Here is a 16,085-nt window from a genome sequence, read left to right as displayed (position 1 = left end):
AAGCAAAATCTAACCGATCGTTCACGCTGTAACCTCGGTTAAACAAAAAAAAAGCAAAATAATAATAAAATAATCAAAATATCTTGAAAAAATAATAATAAAATAATCAAAATATCTTTGAATAAAATAATCAAAAAAATCAATCGGATGTTTTTCTTTGGAAGTTTCCTTGAATGAATTGACTAATAACCAAAGTGAAACTAAGGTTAAAATCAACTCACACATCAAGCTTTGTCCGTAAAAGTCACTTAAAACCGTTTTTATGGTCCAACACCTTAACGTTTCTGTCCTTTCAAAAGAATCAAAAGATCGTTTAATGGCCCAATGCCTTAAACGATTTTTTGTGCGGTTAAAATCGATCTTGCGGAAAAAGATCAAAAAAACTTAACCAACGTTTAGTTCTTAAATAAATTCAAATTGAGCTTCAAAAAAAAAATTCAAATTGAGCTTCAAACATAACTGAATTGACTTTCAGCTTGAAATTGGTTCATGAGCTTGAATTGAATTGACTTTCAGCTCTAAACCAAATTCGTTCATGAGCTTCAATTGAATTGACTTTCAGCTTGAAAAAAAATAAATTCAAATTGAGCTTCAAACATAACTGATTCTTATCCAGTCAAATTGAGATAAACAAGTTCAACATGATTATGACTCATTTCTCAGTGGTGCAAACTGCAACGGGAGTATAAAGTCAATTGTACCAAAATATAATTGACATATAGTAAAAAATATAAAAGTTAGGAACAAATTATTTTCAATACATTTTCTTTTATTGGTTGACATTCATTGGAAATGACAAAATTTATTGGGTCTCACATCATATGTAATGATTTTCTCTCTCTTGAATTTGTAGTTTTCAATAAATTCCAACTAATTACAGATGGTGTGTTAGAAGGAGTATGCTAAAAACTATTTCATAGCCCTCCTTTGGTAATAAATTAACTATCATTTTCCTTAATTAATTATTAAACCAAATTATTCTTCAAATAACAGATAAGACTGACGCTGTAAAAGAAAACTACCTGGAAAAAAACTCAGTACAGATATACATTTTTGTACCCAGAATGGTTTATATAGAAAATCATTTGCACATACCATATAAGGCATTCAATTGAGATTCACTTAATCTTGAAACCATTTTAATGTGGTCAAAATACAGGTCAGATAGTCCACAGAGGCGCGCTTGGCTCACCATGTCAGACTCTAGTTTGCCAAACCAAACCTTTTCCTATAAATTGAGCCTAACATCTCCTCTATGTTGCACCTCAATATTCATATTTCATATCATATAAGATAGCAAAGCCTATAACCCATGGAGTCAAACAACATGCCAGACTTGAACGGTGTCGCTAAGAAGACTAAAGGTCGACAAAAGATTGAAATGAAGAAGATGAGAAACGAGAGTAACCTTCCGGTGACATTCTCGAAGCTTCGCACTGGGGTTTTCAAGAAAGCCAGTGAGCTTGCAACCCTTTGTGGCGTGGATGTCGCAGTGATTATGTTCTCACCCGGTAATCGAGTATTTTTTTTTGGCAGTCCTAGTGTTGATTCTGTTGTCCAACGCTATAAGACACAGGGCCCACCTCCCCTCCTTACCTTGGACCTCAACAAGGTGCACTCCACTGTGGACGAAGTTGAGCTCCACACACACCTCCATTGCTTGTCCAACCAAATTGCTATTGAGAAGAAGCGCACAAAGGATTTAAATCATTTAGCGAAGGCTGTAGAGGATCAGTTCTGGTGGGCTAGGCCTATTGAAAGCATGACATATTCCCAACTTGACAAGTATAAGAAGATGTTAGAGGAGTTTAAGAGACAACTCAAAGAAAAACGTGGGAACCTCAACTGATGATGCCCTATTTAAAGTTTTAGTCAATGTTTTTAAATTTAATATGTTTTAGAATGAGCACCAGCTTAATCAAATTAATGTTTGGGGTGTGGTTAGGATTGATTATCTAGGACTTATGTTTTCGTTATATTGAATAGTTTTCATCATGTGTTGGTAAACTATGTTTCCTTTATGTTGTTTCTTTGCTTTGTTAGTGGAGTTTGTAACTGTGATGTAGTTTCTACATGATGTAGTGTTTGAATGAAAGGGCATCTTAAATACATAAAAATCCAATTCTATTAGAAATTCCAACCTTTTGAACTTTGGTTGGGGATTTTCATTTTCTCATCTTCAACTAAGGTAGGTCGAGTTTGGAGGTAGGCTTAAAATAGAACAGCACAAATAATTAAATCTCCATTCCATTTCGTAGGGGGTCAAAGAATTATTTAATGTATTTTAAATAGATAAGTAAAATATTAAATTTATTTTAAGTAATTAAAATACATTTTTAATTATACTTTTAGTCTCCTAAATTTCAATTATGCCAATTGGATCCCCTACGTATCACAAATGTGTGATTTTAGTCCCTTAGATTTCAATTGTGACAATTGAGTGCCTTAGATGTCTCTATTGTGCGATTTTAGTACCTTAAAATTTATAATTGCACTATTAGAACTATCATTTTTCAGGGAAAAAATCACATTATTGTGATACCTTGGGGACTAAAATCACACAATTACAATACTTAAATGAAGTTTATACAATTGTGTACATGAGGACCCAATAGACGCAATTGATATATAGGGGACTAAAGTCACACATTTGTGATAGCTGAGGGATCCAACTAGCTCAATTGAAACTTAAGGTATTTCAATTCTCAATTGTGATACCTTAAGGACCAAAAGTATCATTAAGCCAAAATGGAATTCATAAAATGCATGCAATCAATATTTTAAAATTTTTTATATTTTGTGTTTAGTCCCGACCATTTGGTTGGCTCTGTTAAGTGTTCATATGTCCATTAAATTTTTAAGCAACAATTTGTTGTCGGTTTTAAAATCATCAATATTCATTTAGAATTTCAAATTAAAATATCTAGCAGCTTAAAAACCGTCAAATCAATTAAAGAAAAAAAGAAAGAAAGAAAACATATTTGGAACATAAAGACAATTCACAATCCACAACCTCATGCCAACTCTTGACAATAATACATATGCACTAACCTTGAAATGTTTTTGGAAGAAAAGACAATTTATAATCCAAAATCTCATGCAACTCTTCTCAGTAATACATATGCATTTTCCAAGAAAATAGATCTAGTACATAAATCCCCAACTCTCATGCAACTCTTCACAATCCAAAATAAAAACAAAAATATCATTGGAACACAAGGATGATTCATTAAGGCCACAACTTTAACTTTTCCTTCAATGACAAGCACCTCATCAATTAAAGCAAAAAAACAAAAAAGTCCAAACACGTGAATTAAAGATGTCACAACCTTGACCATTTTTTCATAACTACCCCAATGCTACCCAAAACACAAAGGCAATTGAAGATGACCCTTTTATTATCCTTCCACAATCTTGTGTGCGGGTGAGGTGATAATTGTTTCTCACACTTTGTTTTTGTGAGCAATTAGCCTAACTTTTTTAGGATTTTTGTTAATATATTGTTGCTATTGTGAATAAACTATTATAAAAAATCATTTCAGAAAATAAAAAGAGAGTTTTTATTGTTTTGTTTTAAATTTTGATGTTACAAAGATATTTTTTAGTTTAAAGGATTGATAAGTTGCAGACTTAAGCTGACCCATAGCTAGATGACCCTTCACCACAGCAAAAGAGGACCAGTTATCAAGTGAATGAATGTGAAGACTTGCCACAACGAATATGAATGTTGAAGACTAAGATATTGAGCAAGCACTTGCCACAACGAATATGAATGTTGAAGACTAAGATATTGAGCAAGCACTCGCCACAACGAGTACAACTCTCACCATAGTGAAAGTTGGTCATAGAGCAAGAAGATTCAAGTGAAGTATCATTTGCAAAATATGAAGCCTCGTTGTAGCAAGAAGTGTCCTCACTACAATGAAAGTCTAATGTGACAGAAAAAATATATAGATTTGGCTCTAACTAAAATAACTTGTAACATCATAATTGGCTCCTTTTGTCATTTTTTCGATTCAGAGTTATAGATTTGCATTTTTTCCTCTCTCTCTCTCTCTCTCTCTATTGTAACTTTGATTTTAATGTTATTTTAGACCAAATCTAGATCCATTGGAGCTAAACATTGAAATTGTTAATTGAATGAAGTAGTAACCAAGTATGTGATTCTTCATTTTCTGATTTATTTTCTTTGTTATACATGTGATCATATTCCAAATATTTGCTTAAATGCATGCTTAGGCTTGATCAAACTAGCTTTTAGGAATTGAATTGTGTTGAAAAAAATTGATTCTAGATTTGAATTGCAATTTTGTGAAAACTTAATTTTAGGAATGAAATCAATTTTTGCATTGAAGAGATTCGTTGTTCATGTTTTGAGTTCTTGGTTAAGTTACCTAAGGAATTAGGAATTTAGCTTAGGAATAAAAGATTATCTCCTAAGGAATTAGGATTAATCAATTGAGTTGAATCTTGGTTGCATTGAACTAGGAAAATGATTAGAAATTGACTTCCGTATGTTGAATGCTATGGAATTCAAGTCAGCAATGCCTTTTTTCTTTGATTTCCATTTTTGCTCCAAATTTTTTTCAAAATCCACCAATTGTTCTTTTCTCGCTATAGCAAACTCGGGTCTTGCTACAACAAAATTCTCTTTTGAAAACTGAAAAACATTGTCTCACTCACTAAAACAAATTGACAACACACTGCAGTGAATGTTTTAGATTACATTTTTTGCTCAATTCATAAATATTACACCAAGTCTTTGTGAATACAATACATAATACTTATTGTTTCTTTACTACTAGATTAGGTACACTTTCCTAGATCATGAGCCAACATGAAGGTGAGTCAGGTGATGTGTCAACCTCATCCGAGTGGGAAATGTGATTGGTTGAGAAGTGAACTTGAAGTTGGTGATAAGAGTTAGGGGTCTCAAGAAACCCAAAAACATGTTCTAAGAACAAAAGACCACACATATTTGGAGTCGAGTTACTAAGGGGGGTGTCGAGCCTGCAACGAAGGCTTCAAAGGGTGCTTTTGGGTGCTGTTTGGAATCAGCATTGAGGAAAGGTTTGTAAACTGTCACGATTCAAAAGGAAGGAGAAGCCTTTAGGTTTAGGGTTAACAAGAATCAATTTTCTTGATTATTTACAAATTTTAAATTAATAATAATTAGTGGTTTATATCCTAGCTATTGATTTATTTAAATGACATCTAAAGTTTTAAAACAACTGGTCCATGGTGTGGTTGCATTTAAATGGTTTTAGAAAATTTTAAAATACCAAAAATTGTAATTTAATTATTTAAATAAATACAACCAATTTTAAAAACCACCAAAAAAATTTAAAAATTTTCACATATGCGTCAACACTTAATAGAGCCAACCTAATGGCAAGGACCAAATATAAAATAAAAAAATCCAAGGACGAAAAGACAAGAAAAATCTTACTAGGGACCCAAAAAAAATTTGAGTATATTTCAAGAACCAATTAGAGACTTAAACCTTTTTAAAAAGTTAAATTAATTTTACAAGGTTATAATTAATCATTATCATGCAATTATGTATTACATAATAGTTTGATATTTAAGGTCACCTTATTTTCTTTAGCCCATTTGTTTTGAGATAAAATTATGTTTCTAACAAAATAAATCCAAAAAAATAAATTCAATTTTATAATAATTTTATGTTGATTATAAGTAGAGTTACAATATAGAATATTAATATAATAATTATGCTCATATTTTTATCTATTTTCTTTCATTGAATTTTCTTCTTAATGCTCTTTATATTTCCAATTATATATCACTCATCATATGTCATTTTCTCTCTTTTCTTTTACTTTTTTTTTCTTTCCATCACTTTTTTTTGTCATTCTACATAAAGTCCAAAATGAGATGTACCTTCATAACTACTTAAATTAATTGTAAGTAAAATATATTTGTATTTTATTTTTTCATTGGTTTTGCACACTTGATTTTGCATGATTCTTTGAAGATTGTTTAAGTGCATCCATTATGTGGATATGATTAAGGCATTGTGTGTTTATAATTTAAATGTTCAGCCACTTATAGCAAAAAAACAAACTTTTTAATTATGAATTCCCTTGCATTAACCTTTGACCCAAAAACAATAAATGAGTTTGTACTTGAAGTTGAGGGTTTTGTGTACTAGCAAATCTCATGTAACTATGTCTACTATCTATTTAATGATTATTCAATAATAATGTTATTTCTCTGCTTTTAATGTTTGTTCTTGGCTTGATCACCCAAACACTTATTTGTATGTTTCATTGTCATTAGAAAATGCTTTAAAACTGAGATTTGAGAATACTATTTGATGAATGTCTCATTTGGGGATAAAGTAATGTTTATTATTCTCTTGGCAATCCTTTCTCTTAAATAATTCATTTAACTTAACTTGCTTAGGAATTAGGAGTAGAGTTATGTGATTTAGCCTCTTTTACTTGAGAAATCAAGGTTAGAAGACTTGAGTGGATTGAGATATTGTTATGGTTCTCATTAAATAGATAAAAATCATTTTTTATTGAGATGTTTGCCAAGTACCACTAAAACCCTAACTAGTTTGTTTAATTGTTGTTTCCAATTAGTGCACATCAACTGTTTGATATATTGTCTTTGTGAAATGTACCTTATATTTAGTAGTTTAATTTTAGAGCTGAACTTCAATTTATTGCAACCTTATCTCAAAAGAAGAAATTACCATTGCTTAGTTGTTGAGTTTACACAAAAAAGCTTAGTACAAACAAGTCTTTGAGGAGACCGTCTTTCTACTTACTATTGAAAATACTACACTAATTGGACATTTGTCAATGATGTAATAAGTTTTCTGGCTTCGTTGTCGGGGACTTGTTTCTCGTATTAGGCAACTTATGCTAATTTCATATTCTATGCAATGATTCATTATTCTTCAATTCTTTGCTTTTAAATTCTGTTTTTGTATTACTCTTGAGTACTTTGCTAACATGTTCTTTAGTTGCTTTGATCCATGTATGTGAGGTAGAGTTTCTTAAGAAGATCTAGTCCCTTTGGATCAAGAGATTCGAAGAACTTGTAGAAGAAGCAATGCCTTAAGGAAGAAGCAAAAGCAAAAAGAGAATAGGGCTAAGAAAAGAACTCGACAAGCTTCATCTTCTTCACCACACAACCACAACCACAACCTACACCTCCACCACACTTGCCATTACTCTTACCTCTTCCTATCTTTGAGGAGCCTGAAATGGCGGAAGAAGAACATCCTTGAAGGACACTTGGAGACTATATTGCACATGTTGTGCAAAGGCACTTCATATTGGAATGTATTATTTTGGCTATTAAAGGTTGTAGTGTCAATCTATAATAAGGATTGCTCCCTTCAATTGGTCTTAGCACATCTCTCAATTGGATGTAAAAAAAGCTAATGGACCGGATTGGGTAATGCTCACAACTACTTACTAATATATTCACACAAAAAAACCACTAATTCTTAATATTTGAAAATGTTTAACTATACATTTTCATTCAATATTGTTACTTTTAGGTACACTAATTAGATTTAGTAAAAAAAAAAATACACTAATTAGAAATATTTATTATCATTGATCTATACATTAATTATCATCCATATATTTTTTGTATAAAATAATTAGAAAGTAAAGCTTTATTCAACTTTTTTTTATGCAAAAGCTTTATTCACCTTTAACTTAATAAAAATATCTTATAAATTTAATTTATTTCAAATTAATGTCAAATAAATACTCTCGTTTTTACTTTACGTATTATAAATCCTATAGTTTATGAAAAGTTGAATTCAAATGGAATTTGAATTTGGTCACTTTTTCCGTTTTCCATCCATGGAATATTTTATATGACATGATATGGACATTTGATGAATAATAATATCTCTACTGATTATGGAACTACTTATACATTCATAAATATATATTAAATGAAAAACACACGAGTTGAAAATCTTTTAACATTCCATTGATTTGATCAAATTTATTTTATAGTTTCCTATTTATTGAAGGCATACGTCAATCGGGTTAGATTTAGAACCATGGATTGCACGGGTCTCTGTTGTTATTTTAACAATATTAATATTAATTATTTTCATTATATAAATTTTGAAAACTTAATTTTTATTAAAAAAATTATCTACTTATTCATTTTTAAAATATTTACTTAACATTAACTTTATTATAGAAATTTGCTAAGATAAAAATTGATCATTTTTGTTTCTTTTAATATTTTAAATATTTACTTAATATCACACAAAAAAAACATAAAAATCAAATTGATTGATGTGAACTACATATCTACAAAACAAAAATAATAGTTTTGTAAAAGAAGTTAAATTGCTTAAATTTAAATTCTTAACATTTTATACAAACTGCATTTCCTTAAATGATAATAATAATAAGGTTAAATTACTCATTTGATCCCTATAGTTCCATGATTCTTACTTTTTTAATCCATATAGTTTGAGAGTGATCTTTTATTATTATTATTATTATTAAGCCTTAGATGCCAGCCTAAAGACTGTGTATGATTAGTCCATTCAAGATTAAGTGTGTGTTTCGAATGTTTTAAGTTCTAACTAGTGTTATTAAACTAATTGGTCGGATGGATTAGGAACAAAACTTATAACCAGTTCCAGTTTTTTATTTTTGGTGTACTAACTAGTTCGAGTTAATTCTTAGAATCATATGTTATTGATTTGATGTTGATGTCATCAAACTAGGTTAAAACACCTCTATGTAATAACTTTTTTCTTTTTCTTAAATCAATATAGTCTATGTAATAATAATTTTCTATCGTGCTCTTGGACGGATAGATCCAGAAATCTGTAAGAAATAACTTTACTTAATTTTACTTGATTTTACTTAATAAAGTACATGAGAAATTTTAAGAAAAGGGGATTAGTACCCGTGCCTTCTCCCTTCTAAAGTCCTGTGTGTGACGGATGCATGTTCGTGCTTGCATGAGATTTCCATTCATATGACTCTAAGCTTAATTCTTTTTTGAAGTATTGGATCCGTTTTCTAGTTGGGTTCAAGAATATTCAAATAATAATTTATTTTATTTTTTTCTTAGTTTCTATTAAAAAATATTGGATAAAAACTAAGAAAATAAAAAAATTTATTTGAAAATAAATTAATATTAATTTATGAATAAAACTAAAAAAAATGAATCAAATAACCCTCCAAAATTCTTGTGCCAACCTATTGCCTATAAACTTTCCGGCCTCATACGAGAACGGAAAACTGGATAATTTTCTGCATCGGTGGATGAAAAATAGTGAACATAATAATTTTTTGTTGATGATGTTCCCAGAAAAAAGATACTTCCCCTAATTGTTTGCAACATTTTTTTGGTATACATATAGATTATATTTTTAATATTAGTTTTTATTTAATAAGATTTAATTTTGTAGATAACAGTATTTAACATAATGACATTTTTCTTATTTTAAATAAATTTTTTATTTTTTGTCTTTATAGACTTTAAAGTAGAGACAATTGCATTCTTTTTAACTTATATAAGATAAAAATTTCAAGTGTAATTGTTCAAGTAATATTTTATTTTTATAATTAGTTGTTATTTTAAAAGTTAAAAATAGTTTCATTTGCAATAAAATAACTTTATTTTTTAGAAATCAAATAACTTTATTAGTCTTTCATTTATACTGATTTAGATTTAATTGATTTGAAAATTAAAATTTATTTATTAACTTTCGTCAACAAAGAAAACTTATTATAAACTTGATTCGAAAATTCTAGTGTAAATTTAATTATAAATAAGTGTAGGCTTGAATATCTTTTTTATGTTTGCAATTTAGTATTTTTTTTTCATTTTCGTTCTTAAAGCATTTTACATAACATTTTTTTTGCTATTCGAAGCATTTTTTTTACTATTCAAAGCTTTTTAAGAATAAAACAAATATTTTACAATGATTAAAAAAAATCATAAGAACAAAAATGAAAAAATACTGAATTGTAAGGACGAAAAATATATTTAAATTTATTTTTTATGGTATGAAAAATTCAAAAAGATATATTTTATATATATTGTTATTGTAATTAATGTTTTATAATATATAGATTAATAATATTTGGTATAAATTTATATACATATACATTCCCCCCGGGAGGGGGGCTGGCTCAGTCCCTGGTTGCTAGCTTTTTCCTGTTTTACTCTCTCGTGTACAAAGCAAGTGGTATTAAAGTAGGCAAGGATCAAATTAACATAGCACCTAATAGCGTACAAAATTTAGACCACTACACTATATGGATTTGTTGATATACATTTGGGGGGAAAAAAGTGTACAAGTCTAGATCATAAAATTCAATTAATAACTCACTAATTTAGGTTGCATTGACATAGTATTCTATAAAGTCAATCATCGGTCTGAGTTTTATAACATTGTTTCTAACACTCTGTTAATCATTTAAGTTGTTTATTCCCTAATAGATAAGTAATTAATTTGTCTCCTAGGGATAGGGGAAGATACCTTAGTGTGATTGAGTTAAGGCTAACAATACTACAAAAACGATATTTCACGTTGAAAATCTATATTGGTTGTATAACAATATCAATAAAAAAAGACGGTGTGGTGACATATTTTAAATTATAATGAAGTATATTACATCGATTTTTTTATTTATTTAAATCAATCATTATATTGATGAAAATTTTATTTGATCTGTTGGGACCAGCTAGTGTTGTCAAATGGCGGTCATGGCGGTGCCATAGCAGAAAGGCGTGGCGGTTTTTTGAAAAAACGCCACCGAATAGCAGTGGCGTGACGGGTTGCGAATGACGGCGCCATGGCGGTCATGGCAGCATGGCGCAAATAGCATTTTTTTTGTTTTTTTTCCGCTGTAGGAGTTGGGCTGACCCGACCCAACCCTACCCCGTAAGTTAATCAAAAGCGTAGTCGTCCCCTCCCACGCAGATTGAATCAAAATTCAGAACGCAACCCTCCTCCAACTAAAAGTGCAACCCCTGCACCCAGCCGCGACCCCCCGCACGCAGAACGCAGCTAGCAGCAACGACCCCACGGCGGTGACGATTTTTTGTGCGTTTAATGGTCCAATGCCTTAAACAATTTTTTGTGCGGTTAAAATCGATCTTGCGGAAAAAGATCAAAACAACTTAACCAACTTTTAGTTCTAAAATGACTACGTAGGTCTGATTTCCTCATCGCAATTGAGAATACGTAGGAGCGAGGGAAACACCCTTGTCGACCACAAAAAGATAAAAAATACAAAAAACATAAAAAGCATAAAAACTAAAAAAGACATGAAAAAGGGAAAATAAAACATTTTGAAGTCATATTTGCACACTTGATTAAAGGCTGTCGTCCATTGTGATAGACGCGTGGGGTGCTAATACCTTCCCCGTGCGTAAAAACAAATGTGACTCTTCATGTTTAAATTTGAAAATCAAAACGTTTAGAAATACTGGTAATCGATTACAAGTATTGTGTAATCGATTACACAAGTTAAAAATAATTTGAAAATGTTTTATCACTAGTTGTGACAATTGAAGTTTGAATTCTAACGTTTTAAAACATTGGTAATCAATTACATGCTCATGGTAATGAATTACAGCTTTATAAATCAGTTTTGAAAACAATGTTGGCTACTGGTAATCGATTACTACCTTATGGTAATCGATTACCAGAGAGTAAAAACTCTTTGGCAAAAGATTTTGTGAAAAATTCTTGTGCTACTCAATGTTTTGAAAAAAAAATTTAGTACTTATCTTGATTGAGTCTTCTCTTGATTCTTGAATCTTGAGTCTTCAATCTTGATCTTGATTGTTCTTGAATCATGATTCTTGAAACTTGATTCTTGAATCTTTGGAATTTGCTTAACTCTTGATTCTTTGTCATCATCAAAATAATCTTGGAAGTCATTGCTTCCACATTAATTATATATAATATCAAATATATATATATATATATATATATATATATATATTAATATTAATATTTTATATTAACAAATTCATATAATTAACTTCTAATTAATTCCATTTTTATGAAATAAATTAATGTAACACAATAATTTTAAATCGAATCGAGTTAATGATCTAAACCAAATTGGTTCATGAGCTTGAATTGAGCTTCAAACATAATTGATTCTTATCCAGTCAAATTGAGATAAACAAGTTCAACATGATATGACTCATTTCTCAGTGGTACAAACTGCAATGGGAGTATAAAGTCAATTGTATCAAAATATAATTGGCATATAGTAAAAAAGATAAAAGTTAGGAACAAATTATTTTCAATACATTTTCTTTTATTGGTTGACATTCATTGGAAACGACAAAATTTGTTGGGTCCCACATCATATGTAATGATTTTCTCTCTCTTGAATTTGTAGTTTTCAATAAATTCTAACTAATTACAGATGGGGTGTTAGAAGGAGCGAGTATGCTAAAAACTATTTCATAGCCCTCCTTTGGTAATAAATTAACTATCATTTTCCTTAATTAATTATTAAACCAAATTATTCTTCAAATAACAGATAAGACTAACGCTGTAAAAGAAAACTACCGGGAAAATAACTCAGTACAGATATACATTTCTGTACCCAGAATGATTTATATAGAAAATCATTTGCACATACCATATAAGGCATTCAATTGAGATTCACTTAATCTAGAAACCATTTTAATGCGGTCAAAATACAGGTCAGAAAGTCCACAGAGGCGCGCTTGGCTCACCATATCAGACTCTAGTTCGCCTAACCAAACCTTTTCTTGAGCCTAACATCTCCTCTATGTTGCACCTCAATATTCATATTTCATATCATATAAGATAGCAAAGCCTATAACCCATGGAGTCAAACAACATGCCAGACATGAACGGTGTCGCTAAGAAGACTAAAGGTCGTTTATGAAACTACTTATACATTCATAAATATATATTAAGTAAAAAACACATGAGTTGAAAATATTTTAGCATTCCATTGATTTGATCAAATTTATTTTATGGTTTCCTATTTATTGAAGGCATACGTTAACGAGTAACGACTGATCCACATCCAATCGGGTTAGATTTAGAACCGTGGATTGCACGGGTCTCTGTTGTTATTTTAACAATATTAATATTAATTATTTTCATTTTATAAATTGAAAACATAATTTTTATTAAAAAATTATCTACTTATTCATTTTTAAAATATTTACTTAACATTAATTTTATTATAGAAATTTGCTAAGATAAAAATTGATCATTTTTGTTTCTTTTAATATTTTAAATATTTACTTAATATCACAAAAAAAACATAAAAATCAAATTGATTGACGTGAACTACATATCTACAATACAAAAATAATAGTTTTGTAAAAAAAGTTAAATTGCTTAAATTTAAATTCTTAACATTTTATACAAACTGCATTTCCTTAAATGATAATAATAATAAGGTTAAATTACTCATTTGATCCCTATAGTTTCATGATTCTTACTTTTTTAATACATATAGTTTGAGAGTGATCTTTTATTATTATTATTATTATTATTATTAAGCCTCAGATACTAGCCTAAAGACTGTGTATGATTAGTCCATTCAAGATTAAGTGTGTGTTTCGAATGTTTTAAGTTCTAACTAGTGTTATTAAACTAATTGGTCGGATGGATTAGGAACAAAATTTATAACTAGTTCCATTTTTTTATTTTTGGTGTACTAACTAGTTCGAGTTAATTCTTAGAATCATATGTTATTGATTTGATGTTGATGTCATCAAACTAGGTTAAAACACCTCTATGTAATAACTTTTTTCTTTTTCTTAAATCAATATAGTCTATGTAATAATAACTTTCTATCGTGCTGTTGGACGGATAGATCCAGAAATCCGTGAGAAATAACTTTACTTAATTTTACTTGATTTTACTTAATAATGTACATGAGAAATTTTAAGAAAAGGGGATTAGTACCCGTGCCTTCTCCCCTCTAAAGTCCTGTGTGTGACAGATGGATGCTCGTGCTTGCATGATATTTCGATTCATATGACTCTAAGCTTAATTCTTTTTTGAAGTATTGGATCCGTTTTCTAGTTGGGTTCAAGAATATTCAAATAATAATTTATTTTAGTTTTTTCTTCGTTTCTATTAAAAAAATATTGGATAGAAACTAAGAAAATAAACATATTTCTCGCTTTTGGTACCAAGCGGTTTGTCATTCAACCTCATTAAATTGAAAAGCTTTGAGAATATGGTTGCAGCCATTGGTCAATATGAGCCACATTTGCCCATTCCTAGCTATCATGACTGATGCAAGCTTCATTGGAGCTTGTAGGCCTAGGATCTTCTTCATCAATGGATTCCTTTGCTTCTTGGAAGATGATTGGCAGCGGAATGGAGAAGGAAGAGAGAGAGGAGACGCCACTTCAAGGAGAAGATGAGTCTAGAAGAAGCTCACCACCATAGGAGGCCATGGATAAGAGCTTGGAGGAAGAAAGAGATGAATGAAGGGAGAGGGAGAGAAGAACACGAAATTTTGTGCTCCAAATGAGCTTTGAAATCTGAAGTTTAATATTCAAATGATCAAAGTTCAAAAAAATGCACACACATGACCTCTATTTATAGCCTAAGTGTCACACAAAATTGGAGGGAAATTCAAATTTCACTTGAATTTAAAATTGAATTTGTGGAGCCAAACTTTGGAGCCAAAATTTCACTAATTATGATTAGTGAATTTTAGTTATGGTTCAGCCCACTAATCCAAGATCAATTCCAAGATTCTCCACTAAGTGTGCTTAGGTGTCATGAGGCATGAAAAGCATGAAGGACATGCACAAAGTGTGACTATATGATGTGGCAATGGGGTGTAGTAAGCAAATGCTCACCTCCCCCTCTAAAATTTAATTGGATTGGGCTTCTACCAATTCAATTAAATTTATTTCCAACCACACACATCAAATATCCACTTAGTGCATGTGAAATTACAAAACTACCCCTAATACAAAAACTAGTCTAGGTGCCCTAAAATACAAGGGCTGAAAAATCCTATATTTCTAGGGTACCCTACCTACATTATGGAGCCCTAAATACAAGGCCCAAAAATAATGAAACCTTAATCTAATATTTACAAAGATAAGTGGGCTCGTACTTAGCCCATGGGCCCGAAATCTACCCTAAGGCTCATAAGAACCCTAGGACCTTCTCTTGCATCTCTGGCCCAATCTACTTGGAGTTTTCTATCCAATGCCCTTGCGGGGTAGGATTGCATCATTCCCTGCCCCTTGAAAAGGATTTGACCTCAAATCCCGAGGTTCTTGAAACCCTGGGCTTTTTTCCTCAACACCTTGATGAAGATGCTCTTGATACCACATGATGCAAGCTCCATTGGAGCTTGTAGGCCTAGGATCTTCTTCATCAATGGATTCCTTTGCTTCTTGGAAGATGAATGGCAGCGGAATGGAGAAGTAAGAGAGAGAGGAGACGCCACTTCAAGGAGAAGATGAGTCTAGAAGAAGCTCACCACCATAGGAGGCCATGGATAAGAGCTTGGAGGAAGAAAGAGATGAATGAAGGGAGAGGGAGAGAAGAGCACGAAATTTTGTGCTCCAAATGAGATTTGAAATCTGAAGTTTAATATTCAAATGATCAAAGTTCAAAAAAATGCACACACATGACCTCTATTTATAGCCTAAGTGTCACACAAAATTGGAGGGAAATTCAAATTTCACTTGAATTTGAAATTGAATTTGTGGAGCCAAACTTTGGAGCCAAAATTTCACTAATTATGATTAGTGAATTTTAGTTATGGTTCAGCCCACTAATCCAAGATCAATTCCAAGATTCTCCACTAAGTGTGCTTAGGTGTCATGAGGCATGAAAAGCATGAAGGACATGCACAAAGTGTGACTATATGATGTGGCAATGGGGTGTAGTAAGCAAATGCTCACCTCCCCCTCTAAAATTTAATTGGATTGGGCTTCTACCAATTCAATTAAATTTATTTCCAACCACACACATCAAATATCCACTTAGTGCATGTGAAATTACAAAACTACCCCTAATACAAAAACTAGTCTAGGTGCCCTAAAATACAAGGGCTGAAAAATCCTAT

At 30.8% G+C, this 16,085-nt stretch overlaps 1 protein-coding gene across 1 annotated transcript; it reads left to right on the top strand.

Annotated features, from left to right (window-relative positions):
• The first annotated feature begins 1,312 nt into the window (after nt 1-1,312).
• Nucleotides 1,313-1,849, top strand: LOC114371375 (agamous-like MADS-box protein AGL62). Its single transcript, XM_028328837.1, has one exon. It carries the CDS (start codon nt 1,313-1,315, stop codon nt 1,847-1,849), a length of 537 nt encoding a protein of 178 aa, XP_028184638.1.
• Nucleotides 1,850-16,085: the final 14,236 nt, after the last annotated feature.

The sequence above is a fragment of the Glycine soja genome, chromosome 10, assembly GCF_004193775.1.
Source record: "Glycine soja cultivar W05 chromosome 10, ASM419377v2, whole genome shotgun sequence".
NCBI lineage: Eukaryota > Viridiplantae > Streptophyta > Magnoliopsida > Fabales > Fabaceae > Glycine > Glycine soja.
Note: the sequence above shows the minus strand (reverse complement) of the source record. Positions and strands in the feature narration are given on the sequence as shown.